Source organism: Sinocyclocheilus anshuiensis, unplaced genomic scaffold (genome assembly GCF_001515605.1).
Source record: "Sinocyclocheilus anshuiensis isolate Anshui unplaced genomic scaffold, SAMN03320099.WGS_v1.1 scaffold253, whole genome shotgun sequence".
In the NCBI taxonomy this organism is placed as follows: Eukaryota; Metazoa; Chordata; class Actinopteri; order Cypriniformes; family Cyprinidae; genus Sinocyclocheilus; species Sinocyclocheilus anshuiensis.
Genome location: NW_015537969.1, coordinates 1,041,390 through 1,060,783, shown reverse-complemented (window position 1 = coordinate 1,060,783; position 19,394 = coordinate 1,041,390). Strand labels below are relative to the sequence as shown.

Here is a 19,394-nt window from a genome sequence, read left to right as displayed (position 1 = left end):
TGACTTATGTAGGCTACACTGTAAAAAAAAATCTGTAGTTTTTACAAAATAATTTTGGCAGCTGTGGTTGCCAGAATAATTTTGTAAAAAATACAGATAAACTGTAAACACATTTACGGCCAAAAACGGTAAATTTTACAGTATAAAACTGTAATTTACAAACAAGAAAATTTGAATGTAAACCAGTAAATTCAACAATGCACACTGCTATTAAAATCTGTTTTGTACCTTTAACATACTGACAACCACCATAATAATGCAGGTGGTAAAAGAGAAAGCCACATGAAGAATCAAAGCTCATCACAAGTAGCTTCGCCACAAGCAGAAGTATATACTAATATATAGAAGGTGCACAGAGTCATTCATGCAAACACAAAACACCATCATGGTAACACACATGATACTTAAATAATGCATTAAACTTTCATTAAACAACAGAAGATGTCACATAAAGCCCAAATATACATAACTAATAACAAAAACTATTAAAAAAACATGATTATTTAAACAAAATACTTTCAAATGTGGAGTGTCATGCAGGGAATTCTGGGAATATCAGTTTACAGTTTTTGACTGTAAATTATACATTGATTTGTTATTTTTACTTCTAAAAACTGTCAAATTAACAGCATTTTACTGTAAAATTACATGAAATGTCTGGTTAGATATTTTACAGTTTTTCCCTGTATATAGTACGGGAACTTACTGTTAACCTATTAACAGTTTTTTTTCCGTAGCGTTTTTACAACATTTTACAGTTAAAATTACACTTATTTTTTACAGTGTACACATGTAGCATGACCACTTAAATGTGATTTATTTATTTATTTGGTTTTAGCATGTAGTGCTGTAAGACACAAACGCAACCCCTCTCTAAGGATAATGCACAGGATGCTCCTCCCTGCCCCATCCATCCTGTCCCATAAGCTCTAAAGATGACAATGAGATAAGGTCTATTAAAATGCATTCAACCCCCCGTGGAGAGGCTGAGCACGCAGATGGTCATGGCCATTTGCACTGTGCACAACGCTGCACAACTGGACAGCCTATAGTGAGAACCACGAGTAGTACAAACCTTCTGTTGGGTCTTTATCGTTTTTTTGTGCCTCACGAACAAAAGTGCTACTAGGTTGCATCCTGTGCCATCAAGATTTTAGGTTGCTAAGCAACATCTCCAGACATCTGCTGACAGGAATACAAGGGGATCAAGTGTTATGCAATAAATAGTAGGCTACTAAAAAAAAAAAAAAGAGGGTGTAAAAGAATATTTCCGTTGTCTATTGTGCTGCCTGCAACACAGTTCAGCGGTTTCATTAAATTCCCTTGCCAGTCTTTGGGTTAAAGGCACAAAACCAAAGAAATAGGATTGGGATTCAACACTGGCTTAATGAAACAAACAAGAAGTAAACAAAATCAATTTGGGCCTAGAATGCAGTAAACATCACTAGCCTAAACCTTGTAAAAACAATTTAGAATAGCCTATTAGAAATCCTGTTTTTCTCATTCTCTGAATAATTCATTATTTTTTTATTTATATTTTTATGACTTTATGTCACTATCCTTATGCTTCAAAGGCGGCACAGATGCTGTAGGCCTATCTGAAGTGAAAAGTGCATAATGTATGAAAAAGTGAATGTTGTGAATATGAATTATTATCGAATGAATTTTGTTTTATGAATTATTACAAAAATAATGTAAATATTAGAAACATGAAATAATGAATGCAAACATGAAATTGTCAATGACAAATAAATAAATAAAAAATATAATTATATATATTCCCTGAATTCTGCTCCCAAATTACATGTAAAAACTCAATGCCAACAGTCTAATTGTTGACTATTTGATCAACCGATCACATTATAGATTCTATTAAGTTATCTTTCTTGTCACCACGTGGCCTCTCACGCAACTACTGTAGTTATTATGCTGCGATTTTAATTGTTTACATTCCTTTGCCAGGCTGCAGTTTGCTCGTTCCCTCTCTACACAGATTACTGGACCAAACCATTCTTGAAAATTAAGGTTACAAACCTGTCACGCTGTTGAAGCTCTCATAAAAATAGCACACACAGGCAAGTAACCCAATTAGTTCCGGTAAATACATTTAGAAATACAGAACTGGCTTCGTTTTAGTGATAGTTTGACTCTGAATGGTGTAATGTATCAACACCCCTACTAAGGGAATGGCGGCATCCCCCTCGCCTGCAATGGCGCTGTCTAGCTGCGCGGCGCGCTCGTGTATGTGTGTATGTATGCGTGTATGTGTGTGTGTAAAGCCCGGTTTGTATGCCATATTGTGTCAGTTGTCTGGTGAAGTCCAGCATGGCAGCTTGATGCTAATAGAGGAGCTGAATTAAAATGTTGTTCAATGTAATTCCCCTTTGATTAATGATTTAAGGCGAGGACACATATATTCCTGGGGTAACTGGCATTACATTTGAAGGCGCGTAGGTAAGTGACTCTTTTGTTTTGGAGCAACAACAAGGGAGTTAAGCAATACTTGTGTCACTTCTGCTTCGTGTTTGTGTACGATGTTTCGCTAGCTGTGGCTAAATACACTCGCTGGAATGAGCTAGGTCTGTATTTTTTGAGTGTTTCTGGATACTGGGTTTGTAGGATGGAGCTGTCAGTGATGCAGGCGATGTGATGTGATGTGATTCGCGTGAGGGTTGGTTGTTCATCATCTCTGAATAGCGCAATGGTCGCACTTTTGCTAAATGCATATTTACATTTGTATGTTACACATTTATTTGTGTTATGAATGTTGTTAGAGTTAAATGCGTGCTGTTATTTAACCAACAACAACTGTTTTATATCACGCAGGTCGCGCGCACAGTTATATTCTGTCCTTAATTGTGTTGGTCTGAAATGTGCATCTGCCTTTCCGTGCTTTTATTATCGATATAACATTTTAATTCGTGATATGTGGGGTGGATTTTAAACGCATCCTGGCAGCGTAAAATGCAGCGGCTGTCTGCGGTACACGATGGGTGATGGAAGGCAAATCTAATCTGTGAGTCATATCGAGATCTGAGTCGAAAACACATCGGTGCATCAACAACATCGCGCTGTAATTGAGTGCTCCGTCGGCCCTTATGGCAAAGTGATGATCACGCATAATGTTCGAGAACCAGGGCGGTGGACTCTTAAGAGCCAGTGCAAAGGCATCCTCCAGCATCCGAGCCCCTTTTGAGCTGTTGTTTACAAACTGATGTGCAGAGTTGTTTTAGAGATGTTGTTTTCGTGCTGCTGTTCAGTAGGCTATTGTAACAGCGAATTTGGGGAAGTGACTCCATTAAGCCAACCCAAATCTATGTTTGACATGTTTTTGTGTAGATATGTGAGCAGAATTTCAGTAAAGTGGGAGATTCATGTCTCATCAAATCACTAACGAAATTTAATTGCAAAATTCAAAGTGGGCTTATAAGGTGCGTGCCCACCTGTACCAAATAAGCCTACTACACATTTCCAATGTAAATGCTTTACATCCTATTAGACACTTCGATTTAGATTCATTTTTGATTAGCCAGCATGACTAATTAAAGAGCTGCTGATCAAACCAAGGGTATCTGAGCATCCAGCCAAACACTCTCAATCTAGATGTAACTTGAATCTTACCATGGCACCTCAAACCTGTTCTTATACTGTATCTTATCTTAAAGTCAGTCAGTTCCTCTGACACACTCTTTTCTTTGGTTGGGCATCTATTTGGACTCTTGAGCTTTCTGTCTCAGGTCATTCTATCAACTGCATATTTCTTTGCCAAGGCTGCAGCTCCTGAAATAAAAGGATGTGTTTTGTGCACAGTGAATTCAGCTTTTTATAAGAAGTTCTGTACTGTAGGTTCTTATCTTAGCGAGTTTATTAGAAACAATAGGGGTCAATGGAGTAGTTCCTAATAATCTGGTTTGACAAAAAAAGTTATATTTCTGTGATTATACTCACAGGCAGATCATTAGATCTTTTATTGGCCTAAGAAGCTTCTATATATGTAGTTTTATGTATATTCTGAAAGGATGGTGTGACACTGAAGAATGGAGTAATGACTGCTAAAAATTCAGCTTTGCCATCACGGGAATAAATTACATTTTAAAATATACTGTATTAAAATAGTAAACTTTTTTTAACTGTAATAATATTTCACAGTATTACTGCTTTTACATTATTTTTGATCAAATAAATGCAGACTTGGTGAACATGAAACTACTTTCAAAAACTTATTGCCTATTAATTTCATTTACTCTATAGGGTCACAATGACTTGAAATGCAGACTTGGTGAACATGAAACTACTTTCAAAAACTTATTGCCTATTAATTTCATTTACTCTATAGGGTCACAATGACAAGTTTCCACTTTTTACAGTGTATAATTGTGTTCTGTGCACAAATAATTGCATAACTTGTAAACAAACAAAGCTACTCATAACGTTTTTGTAAATGTTTTCAGGAATCCCCAACAAAATGTGATTGCACCCAACAAACAACCTGAAGAAATGTTACTGTATATTTGAGAAGACCTCCATTGTCGAGGCTAAGATGTTGAAGACAGAGGCCTCGGCAGAGAGGAATACCCTGAGGAGCGCTTCCCCGCACCGGAATGCCTACAGGGCAGAGTTCCAGGCTCTAAAGAAGGCGTTTGACCAACCGAGACAAGATGGAGACCCCAAACCCAAGGACCAGGAGGGAGTCAGGCAGCCTCGAGGGCGGCAATATGGGGCCCATGTCAGTCGCATCAAGAACATGTTCATGCAAATGGGGACTGAGAACACTGGGTCCAACAGACGATCAAGGGAAGAGACCTCCCTGCAGAAACTCAACAAGCCAACAAACTTCGTCAACAGGGCAGATGGGTCAGTGGTCAAGTTCCAGCACGGGACTGGAGAGCGGACTGCCGGTGGCCCACATAACGCAAAATTCTCAGAAACAAGGAAACTCTTTGAGCAGAGCTCCAGAGATGCGTCACAGTCGCCCGTGTACTCTTACGGCCGGGAAAAGAGGGGTTCTCATGAGCATTTGGATGACTGGCGGGGGGCCCGTTCAAACCGAGGCAGTACGGACTCTTTGGATAGTCTTTGCTCCAGGACAGAGGCCTCATCTCCCACTGTGAGTCAGCTCAGTGCTGTGTTCGAAAATATAGACCAACAGGGCTCTGGTGCTAATTTCAAAAGAGGCCACGGAGGTGGAAGAGGGCTGTACTCCCCAGATGGCTTACAGAGACACGGGGAGGACAGCGAGGACAATACCAGTGCGCGACAGTCTCCGTCACCTGGTTTTTACAGGACACGAGTGGGTAGCAAGCACAATCTGCCGGTTTCTTCATCTTCAGAAGATTTTCTCAGTCCTAGTCCTCTGTCGGAAGCCGTGGACCAGGTGAAACCTGATGAGAAGAAGCCCCAGGAAACCCCCGAGTTGGTTGATGGATCCAGTGAACCCAAACCAAAAGATGAGGTAAACTCAACCAAGGCCATAGACGGTTCTTCAGCAGAGACTCAAGTCAATGACGCTGCAGGAAATTCACATGCGTCTACAGCTACCAAGGTCCACGAGGACACAGACGGTCATGTGAAAGAGGAATCTAGCCGGATTACAGAGGATCAAATTGAAGAACCCAGTGAGGAATACTGTAGCAATGAGAGAGTTGTTTTCAATGCCGATGGAGATGCTTGCTACCAGGGCTGGGGGGAGAGCTGCACCGACCCTGAGGATGACCTATATGATGATGATCTTTCCTATGACCCAGGATCAGAGATTACGGAGATTCACGGTCTTCCAGAGGAGGAAAAGGAGGATATTCCACAAAAAAGGAAAATTCGATTCAGCTCTGCTCCCATAAAAGTAAGTTTATTGCTGGTCTTTAACTGTATTAATGGATACAGTCAATGATATCAATGATGTGACATTTAAAGTCAGCATGAAATTGAATCTCACCCTGTCTATTTTTTAAATGCATCTTATTGTGAACAATTCATCCACACATATGTTCAGTGTTGGGGAAAGTTACTTTTAAAAGTAATGCGTTACAATATTGCGTTACTCCTTAAAAAAGTAACTAATTATGTTACTTATTTACTTTTTATGTAAAGTAATGCGTTACTTTACTAGTTACTTTAAAAAAGTAATCTGATTACGTAACTCGCTTTACTTGTAATTTTTAATTAAAATGTAATTTAAAACAAAAAACCTTACAGTGAAGCAACTGACTTTTCTCTGGTGATGTATTGAAGACTTCCCCAATTATGTTGTCTGTTTAAACCCCACCAAGCATTCAGCTCTGCCTCCATCCAATCAGCAATCGATGGCTAGAACCAGTTCCTGCCCAACATTATTTTTCTTTTCCGATAATCCATTTCACTTGGGTGTACATCACAAAACAGAAGAAAAGATCTTTCACTATTTCCATTTCATGCTATTTTAGTATTATTTAAATATTATCATAGTATTTATTCATATTTTTAATTCAGTTTTATTTTGAAATTTTAGTTTAGAGTTTAGAATTTGTGTTGTGTGGTTGTAATTTTTATTAGTTTTTGTTTTTTAAATATTTCTATTTAACAGTTTTAGTTCTAGTAATTCTTGTACTTCAGTTTAAACTAAAATGAAATTTTCAATTTAGTTTAAACTGAAGTACAAAAATTAGCCTACCAAGGCAACATTTCTAGTTTCCATTTAAGTTTTTAAGTTTTAATTTTTTTTTAGTTCAGCTTTATTTTAATTATCAAATTTTTTAAAATAATTTTAGTTTTAGTTAACAAAATCAACACTGCTTTCGTTACACTATGACTGTAGACTTTAAAAATACATTTCATAAATGCTCTGACTTAAATACTTTAATAGTTCTTATATCAATTTTTTTTTAAGTTTTTTAAATTACAAATGTTACATTATGATCATGATACATTTTCATTCCTTTACCTTCAAAAAATAAATAAGAACTTGAAAATAATGATTAAGGTATACTCAATAGCATAAACAAAACAATATAATACATTATAGACCCAAGATGAAAACAAAGAGTACATTTGTATTTTATATTTTTCCTTCCTTTTAAAAGATTTTTCTTTTCTTTCTCATGGACACTCTTAAATTTTCTTAAACAGACTTGTTTAGAGATCACCTGCATCTTGTTATTGAGTTGCTGTTGTTCATCTTGTCTCATAGCAAAGTCATAATTGAATCCATAGAGGCCATTGATGCCTTTTTTTATTGATTTTCTCCAAATCTAGCGAGAGCAATTTTCTGTTTTGCCCGCCTATGTTAGTGTTATTTAGATAATGAGCTGACAGAACCATAAACTGACATCCAGAGGCCCACTCATGCCTGCAGGGAGATGAACACATATAGCTTCTGTCCTCACATGCCTCGCTGACTCTCCTTGCTGTAACTTTTTACACCACCGCTGTCTGTCCCCATGCTTGTCAATCCCCGCTCCTCTAGACTATGATCAAGTCACACTCCCATGAGAATATGGATAACAGCTGTGTTCGCAACTTTTTCCAAGGTGAAGCGTGAAGGTAATTACAGTCTGTCTATCGATGTCTTGTGTTTGGAAGGAGGCTACAGAATCACATTGTTTGAGAGGGGATTTTTACGATGTTAACTTCTCAGAAATGCATTTTACAGCCAATTAGAGTTCAGATAAATTATATTAGCCAGCATTTAAATCAATTATCTTTGATTTGGCCATATAATAGCACAGTTGTGGACTAGGTTGTGGAATAGGACTGTTGTCATTGATTAGTTGCGATATCATGAAAATCACTGCTGACTGTTTGAGCTGCTGGAAATGTGTTTACAGCTCTGGTTATTAACTCTGATCGGAAGCTGGATGGAGATGTGGAAAACGCTTGAAAACAAACATTCCCCTGGTTGGATCAGTCCCATTAATACTCTTAAGCAGTGCTGGACCAGTTCCCCTCCTTCTCTCAATGGGTAAACGTGATGTTTGCTTGCTAATCTCCCTCACACGAGCTGAATTTCATTGAGCAGTCGTGTGCTGGTATTAACTGAATTAAAAGGTCCATTACGCCCAGTTTGTACACCGTTTTGCTCTTGAAGTATTGTATTCTTAGAGTCCCTTAATCAGATCACATCCCAATGCTACTCTCCGTTTGAAATCTTGGATCTGGCTGCTAATTATAAACGTGAAATATAGGTCTTCACAGCTGCCGAATGACAAATGTGTGATGTTGCATTTGAACATATGGTTCGTAACTGGTATTTAGATCAATCTGGTATAACAGAAGTGTCATTTAGCTGTGTTCTTTCATAAATAGTCATGAACTAAATATTATTAAATAAAGCATAGTTAGGGTGGCCATATGTGCCATTCATACAGGACACGTCCTGGCCAGGATATTTATATTGCCTAAAACATCCAAAGTAGTTTGACCAATAACATTCAGGTATTGTATATAATCGACCAATCGTGGAGCATGAGAAGGTGAGATCTACAGCGAACGATCAAAGCCATGCAAATACGCGCACGTGTTTGTTCGTTCGTTCGACTTGAAGCGTCGCTGCGTACCGATCATTGAATGACACCAAAGTACCGCGAGAGTGATTTGAAAGCATAAGGAGCCGTCTGCTCTGCTCTCTATAGCTCTCGGGAATGTCATACAACGATCGATCTGCACAGTACAAACAGTCAAAACCTGGATATTTTAGGCAATATAGAAATCCTGACAAGGACGCGTCCCGTAAAAATGGCCCGTATGGTCACCCTAAGCATAGTACTGTAGCACGTGGAGCAACCAGAAAATGCCAGGCTTTTGTAAAATGGCATTGTGCCGGCTGGGTTAACTGTCAACTCGACTGAACTGCCCTGGTCGTTAGCTTGACAAAGAAAGACTTTTTCATGAGTCAGGGAATTTTGAACCCAGGCCACATGGTTTTTCTGCAGACACGGAGGAAATAACAGCCTGTGGTCTGTGTTCAGACTTGAGAAAGGGACTGATTTGTGGTAAAACATTGCCCATTATTAACCAGACTAGACTAGCTTGTTGTTGAATAGAAGTGTCAGTCATTAATCACACTGAACATTTTCTCTCTTGCTCATAATATTTCTTAGTCGCTCATTAAGTGGATCGTTTCCATATTAAAGCGTTTCAAAGCGTAATTAATGTAGAGTTGCTGTAAGAGGCTCTTGTGCGAGCAGCTCTAGTGGCTGTGTGGAATAACAGCACTCTCAAAGACCCTTCCCTCCATTTACTTTGACGATTAGAGGTTCATCAGTTTCAAAATGATCACAGCATAATTCCCTGATTCATCTTTTTCAATTTCATGCAATAAATTAGGCTTGTATTATTTATCCTTTTCCATCTGCATGTTTGATTTTTTTGATTAATGACTTAGCATTGTGCTTGCCAAACGGGTCTGTTTAGATGGGGTTCATTACCTAAATTCAGGTAATAAAATGCCAAAAATAATGGCTGTTGTTTAGCATAGCAAAATGAATAGGCTTGACTTTTAACTTTTAAAAGGACGGTCAGTCGGCACCAATAGCCTCATGGGCAGCGCGCCGATATATAGTTCCATTGCACTACGGGTGTCCCAAGTTTGAATCCCGGCTCGAGAACCTTTCCCGATCCTACCCCGCTTTCTCTCTCCCACTTCACTTCCTGTCATAAATAAATATAAAAAATATAAAATAAATATATAAATATTCAATAAATATTAAAAAAAAAAAAGGACGGTCAAAATTTTTTGGTAATGTCCAAGTCTGTATGTCTGTGGGCAAGTTGCATACATCCCCACATATTGACCTTATTCAGTGCCATATTTTTGACAGAAATGAAAATGAGGCTTAAAAGTACAGTGCATCTGAAGTCCGTTTCTATGTTTATTAACATGATTGTTCGGCTGATGAAACCTCTTTCTGACAATAACCTTCAGAAGACTAAAACCCCCTACAGTTTTGTGTGTTGTGAAATCATCTACCTTTACAGTACATGCCTTTGTAAAGACTGCAAGTCTATCCCTCACAGCCTCGTTTTTATCTGTGCTAAATTCAGTATGGTGTCTAACCTGAATTAGGTCTGTTGGTGGGTGTGTGCAGTTTGTGGTACTGTAAAGTTAGCCGTTTTTAATGGTTGATGAAAGGGATATTTTACTGAAAATGAAATGTTTTCACCCTCGTGTTGTTCCAAACCTGTATGACCTTTTCTCAGGAGAGATGATTAAGGAGAATTCAACTTTCTTGTCATTACAAAAAATGGGGATTTGAAGCTTTCAAACTTCAAAAAGGATGTGAAAGCACCATAAAAATAGCATAAAAGTAGTATATTGTGGGCTTTTCTGATGTCATATGATAGCTTTGAGTGTGAAATTTGAGAATTTAACTTAAAATTTCCCCTTTTGTGTTCCAAAGAATGTCATACAGGTTTGAAATAACATAAGGTGGAGTAAATGATGACAGAATTTCCATTTTGGGGTGAACTGTCTTTTAGGACATTTCTTTATATGTGACCCTGGACCGCAAAACCAGTCTTAAAGGAACAATCCACTATTTTTGAAAATAGGCTCATTTTCCAACTCCCTAGATGATGCATAAATCTCAATTTCAAAAAATTGACCCTTATGACTGGTTTTGTGGTCCAGGGTCACATATAATAAAAAAATGTTAATACTGTGATGGGTCACCACATGATGTCCAATATAAAAATTATAATCTTAAAGCAAACAAATCACTTTTTTTTGTAGACAATTGCACAAATCAATTTTATTACTTTTGCAGCTTTTCACCCATTATGTTACGAAAGCATGTGCCTTACCACTGCAAAACAAGAAAGGAAACAAAACGAAAAAAATGTTGTATTATGAGAAAGTGTGACACACCAATGTCTAATGTAAACTCAGGCATGTTTATATTCGCTGGTTTTGTTGTCACAACATTCAGCAACTGTAGATTGAGTAATTGAGTAGTTGAGTAATATCGGTTTAGAAGATAATTTTATACATATCTTCTTATATTAGATTTAATTGAGAGCAAATTAACCAGATCCCATCGGATGAAGCATCAAACACGTGCCTGATGCAGGAGCGACTGTCTGTTTTACAGTCAGTTCTAGTGTTTGTTTAGCTGTGCCCTTTGTTACATCCATCCTGTCATCATCCACCTACATAAACTGCACTTACAGGCTGAATGAAATCTGACATTAGCTCTGCTAATCTCAGCCTCTTGTTATGGCATATTTATTCCTTCTTGATTCACTGATGGATTTGAAAGACTGGGCAGCAGTTGAATGACTGCTGAAATTATTCAGTGATTATACACTCCATTCTGTGCTTAGATGCACATACTGTATATAGATCACATGGCTCTCTCTGAATCAATCCAGCCTTTTACTATATCAGCTCAGTCCTGTAATTCAGTTAAAAGGGTGGATGGCCATAGTCTAGTTAATAGCCATATTTTAGGGTTATATTAAATATATATAAACATACTTTCAGGAACGCAGATAAGAAAAATCTTAGTGAGCTGAGCAGAGGATGTATTATTCATTTTCATTTTATTTTAAAGGATCTCCAGTAGATCAAGGTATTTTTGAAGTAGTAGCCCTGACTGGAGTAGATTAAAGAGGCTTTATGTAATTGGAAAAAGGCTATTTCAACCTTATGCCGTGGATAAAGATGTCTCAGTTGGTGATTTCATGATGATTTAGATGGTTGCTAATGATCCAACAAGCATAGCTTTCTAAGTAGTTGTATATAAATAGGAAGTTTGGGTGTAACGTTTTGAAGCGCCAATCCATTAAAAAAATAATAAAAAGGCCAGGGTTTAGTTAGCTACATAACTGCTATGATTTGCTACTTTCTGTTGAGTTGCAGTGGGTATTAGGGGGCGGGGAATTCTAATTGTAGAGAGAATCTGATTGGACAAAAATTTGTGTAGTGCAGGATGAGTCATCAATATTTTTGTCCCTTTTCCAAGAGAAAAACTGTGTATTTTAAATGTGTAAAAAAGTTTTGTCCATTACAGTAGACATGTCTACATTTTGGTCTGTTTACAGGAGTTATGTAGTCAGTGGGAAGCTGATTTTGCTCATTTGTTGAATTTGTTACGCAGAACAAACTTGCTGTCATGAGATATCAATGTGCAGTTTGTGCGCTTCGGGTTCAGGGAAAAATAGGCACTCAAGCAATTGTCTTGTTCTCATGACAGCGATTTTGAAGCTGTAGTCATTGGCAAAGATCTGTCTCACAATGCATTATGAATGCTGTGGTATTTTTTGTTTGCTTGTTTCTCTGACATCTGACCCCTTCTGGAGATGAATTTTTAACGACTGTGGAAACAGAAGACAGGTCTGTGGTTCTGACGCTGCGCCGTTCCAGCTGTCCGTGTCAGGCACTTATTCTCCACAGCTCTCCCTCCGCCCCCCGTCACAGGCCGTCACTGAATCTATCAGAGAGTGTAGTTCCTGCTTTTTTCCATGCTGGAAACAAGGAGGTGTTCAGTGCTGACATAGTGTCCTGTATTGTTGTGAAACAGTCAGGACAAATGTGGTCGCTGTGTGTTCACCCAGATGTGTAGAGTGCCATTTTTCCCTCAATGTGCACCCATTGTAATCAGGAATATCTATAATAATAATAATAAAAATAATAATAGTAATAATAATTTAGAGAATAATTTAGAAAAAGAAAATAAGACAATTTAGAAAAATAATGTATATAGGCTAATGCTATATTTCTTTTTTAAAAAGGAGAGGACATGATGTGTCCAAGTATAGTATGTATTTATTGCAAGCAAATATTTTACATTTATATATAGGGTTGGGTATCGTTTAGACCTGTATTTTATTTTATTTTATTTTCCATAGTTTAATAACTATTAGTTAGGAGCTATGGTTGTCAAATCTTGAATAGATCTTCAATAAATAAATCTTTCTATGAAGTAAGGATGAATACAAAGTTTAAAGCATTATTAAATGCATATGTATTAGTGATGTAATGATTCACTCAACTCACGATTCGATTCGATTCACGATTTTGATTTCACGATTCGATTCGATTCACGATTATTATACTTTTTTTAACAAAATTAGATTTAAGACAAATTATAAATTAAATGTGTCCTTTTATTATTGCTTGGACAAAATGCTGCACATTTCTTTGTGAAATTGAAATATAATACTATAATAATATACTAATATAGCACTTGCATATTATTGCTCTTAAAAGAGCAGAGGCAAGATGAAAAGAAAAAATACCATCTAAACTTTTCTAAAGACAGTAAGTTCCCCTCAGACATACATTCATATAAACTCCTACACCTAAATGAATCGTGATTTGTTTAGCATCTCAACCGATTTGAATCGTCACATATTTGAATCGATTTTCAACCGGCTCGCAGTTAATCGTTACATCCCTAATATGTATAATGCATGTGTGTTTAGTTTAGGCTTGAAGCTGAGACTAGCTTGCACGAACACGTTGCCTGTAAATGTAACACTCTCACCCACTCATGTGGTCAGTTGATGAATTATGTATTCATCAGACCATGTTACTGATCATGTGAGAAGACTCAGCCAACACATGAGAATGAAACATAAAGTAAGCAATTGTTTGTCTTGTTTATCCCCTTTATGCTAGTAGCTCCCCCTCACTGCGCTAGCGTGCTACGTGTTGGCGGGTGGCGAGGCCCCCAGAGGTATTTTCACAAACACAGGATTAAAAAGAGGGCAAAATGACATTCCAGGCCAGATAAACTGAAAAAAAGAGTCAACAGGATGAACATAACCATGTGTTTTGAAGGAGCTGTGGACTTGACACAGAGCAAAAGGCTAATTATGCTGGAAAGTTTCATATCACATGACTCATCAGTTCACGTCTCCTTCATGGCCAAGTGTTGTTTTTTTTTAATAGTTGAAAGGTAAAATGGCCTTTAAAGTAATGCTGAGACTCACAGAATGCTTTCTCTGAAAAGGCTTTTACACACAGATGAAAGGCTTTTAATAACTTTCAGCATTAGCAAACAAATACTTGTCATGAAACTGTTGATTCATATAGGCTGTGTTTCTTCCACTACAGGCACTTTTATGTCCATTTTTATTCAATAGAAGTCTTCAATATTGCCATGTTTTGTAGATTTAGATTTTATTAGTTTACTCTTTTGGCAGACCCAGATTTCCATGATAAAAAATGTGTTATAATTAGTTATGCTTCTTACTGTATGCTCACCGAGACTGAATTTATTTGATAAAAAATGACAGTAAAAATTGTAAAATGTTATTACAAATTGAAATAACTGTTTTCTATGTGAATATATTGTAAAATGCAATTTATTCCTGTGATGATAAAGCTGAATTTTCAGCAGCCATTGCTTAAGTAACATTTCTTATTATTATCAATGTTGAAAACAGTTTTGCTTTGCAGTGCTGCTTAATATTTTTGTAGAAACCATGATATGGTGTTTTTCCCTTCATGTTTCATCAACTGAATGCATCCTTTTTGAATAAAAGCATTCATTTCTTAATAAAATAACAATTATTTATTTATTTTGCAAAAATGATTAACAAAAAAAGTGTGAAAATATTATTTATTGTGTGTATGCAGTGTGCTAGCTATGAAATGCACATTAGCAAAACAAATATTTTTAAAGGTGTTTAATGTAACTTCGACCACAGAATGCATTTTGTTTCTTCAATTTCTTTGATTCAGAAATAGGGCTGCAAATGATTAATCGCGATTAATCACATTCAAAATAAAAGTTAATGTTTACATACTATATGTGTGTGTACTGTGTATATTTATTATGTATATATAAATGCACACACATACATGTATATATTAAGGAAAAATATGTTAGATTTATACATAAAATATTTATATTTATATATAATATAAATTATATATAATTTATATACATATGTGTTTGTATTTATATATACATAATAAATATACACAGTACACACATATAGTATGGAAACAAACTTTTATTTTGAGTGCGATTAATCGCGATTAATCGTTTTGCAGCCCTATTCAGAAAATATGACAGAATTCTCATGTGATTCCTTGTTAGTAGATAAATTAGTGAGTGTGAAAAGGGAAAATTTTTCCACAGGCCCACAAGTGTCTGTAGTTGTAGAATCACCCATATGTTCATATTTAAAGGTATTCCTTACCAATATGGTAGAATGATAATTAATTTGACTTTGCCAACACCTCATTTTGGAGCAGCTTCCTGTTTTCAGACAATAGTACAGAAATGTCTGTCTACAGATTTGTCTGTTGCATGGTTAATCCACTCAGCATCAGCCTTGGCGTCCCTCTGAGGGATCGCTGTGTATGAATATGTGTGTGTGTGTGTGTGTGTGTGTGTGTGTGGTGACACTGAGCGCTGGCACCACTGCTTGACTGTAAGGCCATTTAATGCGATCAGTTGTAGTCAGCCAGACTCTAGGCCACTCAGCACTGTTGCCAGTCTGTGATACAAATGGCGACAAACACTTTCAGTCGATTGTTCTTCTACATCCCTCCCTGCTTCCCCTCGGTTAATCCTCGGACTGTTCCCCACAAGGACTGCAGTCACCCACGATGCAGCTGGAGGCGTGCTGGTGTAATATGCTGCATTAGAGGCATACCGATGAGCCATGGCTTCTCTGCTAGAAGTGCAGTGACACAAAGAAGGATGAGAGACGAGAAGGATAATGAAGTAATGAGCAAAGAGGGACGAGGAAGAGAGTGGGAGGAGAGGGATGGATGATGGGCCTGGCTCAGTTTCACTCACTCCTGCAGTTCTGTAGAAATTCGCCGAGAAAAATGAGAAGCTCTCGGAGCCTTTGGTGGAATCTCACAACATGCAATATAAAGTGCTCTCTGAACAGCAAAATGCTTATACAAGCTTACATTTCTTGGCTATTATGCAAGGTAGCAGTTGGAGCCAAAGACCTCACAGGCTGCTGGGTTTTAAGACTGCAGTATGCCAGAGTGTATGAGCAATAGATAGAGGATAAAGGATCGTGTGAGAGCTGGTCTACTGTATGATGAGAAGACAAAAGTGATGCACTGCATTTGTTTGAAGGCAGCTAACAGGTGTATTGATCTAAATGGTAAAATGACAGGAGATGGATAGAGATGAGGCTGATGATAGAGAGGTGATCTTGAGTGGGACGAATCAATGTTACTAGATGGGTGGAGATGCTCACAAAAAGTAGTGCTGTTAGTCAGACCAAAGCCAAGAAAAGATTCAGCAACGACTTGGGTACCTACTGAAGAAAATTGAAGATTGTTGGTATTTCCTTTTCTGTGGAGGGTTTTTATTATTATCATTATTATTATTTTTATATATAATTAGCAGGCAGACTGATAATTGAAACCACTGATACATTTCATACAGGGCCCAAAGTTGCCTTTATAACTCAAATAAAAATTAAATTAAATTATAGCCTTTAGACTATTTTTTATTTTTAGTTCTTCTGTCTATAACCTAGTACCTACTGTTCCAAAGTTAAAGTTACAATTTAAAATATATTTCTTATATATATATCTTGTGATGCCAAATATGGATTTTGAGCGGCCATTACGCTAATATTTTTTATTATCATCAATGATGAAAATGTGCTGCTTAATATTTTTTTCATTTAACAATGAAATATTTAGAATATTTTTTAATTATTTTAAAACATGTTTATAAAATATTTTATTTATAAATAATTTATGCATATATTTCTGTTCACTTGTTTGGGGTCAGTAAGATCATTAAATTGATCAGAGGTGATCATGAAGACAAGTTCTTTCAAAAAGTTCAAAATAATTTTCAAAAAACCCGAAAATTAATGTTTCTACATTACAAATAAGAGTGATCTGTTGTCAGAATAATGTCAAAATGTCTATATGGCAGAAATGGTTCTTACAGTTCCAAGATTATGCAATTCATGCAGTTAATGTCACGATGTATTTAAGCAGAAACATGTATGCTGTTATAATTTCTTTCAAATTAATGCTGTTATTTTGAACGTTCTTTTCATCAAAGAATCTTGAAAAAATGTAGAAGGTTTCCTCAAAAATATTAAGCGGTTTTCAGCATTTATAATAATAAAACATATTTTTGAGCACTGAATCAGCCAAGTAGAATGATTTCTGAAGGATCATGTGACATTGGAGACTGGAGTAATGATGCTGAAAATTCAGCTTTGCCATCACAGGAATAAATCACATTTAAAATATATTAAAAATGAAGAGTTATTTTAAATTGTAACAATATTTCTCTGTATATTTGATCAAATAATTGCAACCTTGGTGAGCATGAGAAACTTCTTGCTTTTATATATATATAAACTGTTCTTGAAAGTCTTAAAGTGTTATTATTTCTATATTAACCCTGGTACTTGCCTTAGGAAGTTTGTTCTTTTAAAATAAAATACTGTAAAATCTGGGTCAGGGAAACTGATTCTGTGTCAACATGAAGCTACAACTTATCCAGTGAACCCTTTTTATAAGGAAAGAGATAAGGGGGAGGCAGGAAAGTGTTGCATTGGCATGGGGCCGATGTTTGTCCGAGAACCTGCTTAGAGGACACAGTTGTGCGTGACTGTCCTTTCACACCACAATGCACAGGACCATCACTTCCACTGAGGAGATGGCAAATGACACTTAGTGTTTCAGACGATAAGCACTGTTATGAAGACGCTCAGATGCAACCAGAGACATTGCCTCACTGCTTGAGTGGGACGAATCAATGTTACTAGATGGGTGGAGATGCTCACAAAAAGTAGTGCTGTTAGTCAGACCAAAGCCAAGAAAAGATTCAGCAACGACTTGGGTACCTACTGAAGAAAATTGAAGATTGTTGGTATTTCCTTTTCTGTGGAGGGTTTTTATTATTATCATTATTATTATTTTTATATATAATTAGCAGGCAGACTGATAATTGAAACCACTGATACATTTCATACAGGGCCCAAAGTTGCCTTTATAACTCAAATAAAAATTAAATTAAATTATAGCCTTTAGACTATTTTTTATTTTTAGTTCTTCTGTCTATAACCTAGTACCTACTGTTCCAAAGTTAAAGTTACAATTTAAAATATATTTCTTATATATATATCTTGTGATGCCAAATATGGATTTTGAGCGGCCATTACGCTAATATTTTTTATTATCATCAATGATGAAAATGTGCTGCTTAATATTTTTGTGGAATCCCCAAAATATTTGAACAACAGTGTTTGTCACTATGTCTGATATGGTTTAATAGAACCATCATTTAGAGTGACAAATATGATTTGTTTCAGTCATTTTGTTCCTTTTAATTTTTTTTGTACTGTATTATTTCTTTCAATTAATCACTGCATCATGTTTTATTATGTCACTCTTCCAAAAAATCTAAAATGGTAAATTTCTGTATTAAATTACGCTTCAAAGCCCACGCTTATTTGATTTGGGTGCCTGGTGACAAGCCTTTTTGTGTCTTCATATTATCATATGTATGACCATTAAAATGTAAAATTAAACCATGTAATTATATTCAAACAAAACATGAAGTGTCCTACTGTATAGATGTCTATAATGAATACAAAAGATGATGTGAATTATTATATTCTCCCATGGCATGTCAGACCTGACCGTAGCCTTCAGTGCACTACCCACATTTTGTCCTTTACGTAGAACCCTCGTGGTTGTCATGTCTGGCAGATTCACAAAAGACAGTCAGCTGCTGAGTCTTTTTTAGCCAGCTGTGGAGTGTGGACTGTCAACACAGTGATAGTTGGTTGAGCTCTGGAGAAAACAGGAGAATAGGGTGTGAGGGAAACTCTGGAACAGATCCACTGAATGTAGAAATGGGTGTTTCTAAAAATGTCTTCACTTTCAGGTTAGACCTCTGCTCAAGGGAATGTTTCTGGATATGCCCTCCTGGCATCTTTGAATAGGAGTCTATAACTGTGGTAGGGAATCTTCAAGGATAAACATGTTAGCAGCTACACTGTCCAGCCCTTTCTGCCAATATTATTTTCAACAAATCCATTGAAGGACTGTAGACGAAGGGCCCATTACACTTCAGCTAATCATTCGGTCAGCAATGTGACTGCTCAATAATGCATAGCTGTTGATCAGTTTACATTATTGATTCTGTAAAGTGCACTAGAGATTATACTTGCTTTTGTCGCAGTGTTTGGATACCCTATGCTCTGGTTTCGTAGTGCTTCCTACCACATATTGGATTCATTGGTTTAGGCTTGTAATTAGCATAAAACGTCAGATTTGAGTCTAATTGGTTTTCTTCACAGATGAGATAGCTTTGATTCTGCTATGATCAGTCATGGTTTAATTGAAGCTGATGATTCTCATGGTGGCAGCTGGACACACTGACAGCTGCCTGCTGGTGAATGCAGCATGTTCATTTGCTCAGTGGTAGAGCAGTGTGGGTTCGATTTTTTTATATACTGTATATATA

General features: G+C 36.7%; 1 protein-coding gene across 4 annotated transcripts in view; it reads left to right on the top strand.

Moving 5' to 3' along the window:
• LOC107669756 (neurabin-1-like) overlaps window positions 1-19,394 on the top strand; it is a 61,495-nt gene that overhangs the window by 3,061 nt on the left and 39,040 nt on the right. For 3 of the 4 annotated variants that reach the window (XM_016462163.1, XM_016462154.1, XM_016462140.1), the window contains exons 1-2: window positions 2,266-2,454; window positions 4,452-5,839. In XM_016462163.1, coding sequence (XP_016317649.1) covers window positions 4,541-5,839 — 1,299 coding nt within the window. In that variant the 5' untranslated portion in view covers window positions 2,266-2,454; window positions 4,452-4,540. Of the gene's footprint in view, window positions 1-2,265; window positions 2,455-4,451; window positions 5,840-19,394 lie in introns of those variants that run through there. The other variant, XM_016462149.1, reaches the window with a different exon arrangement.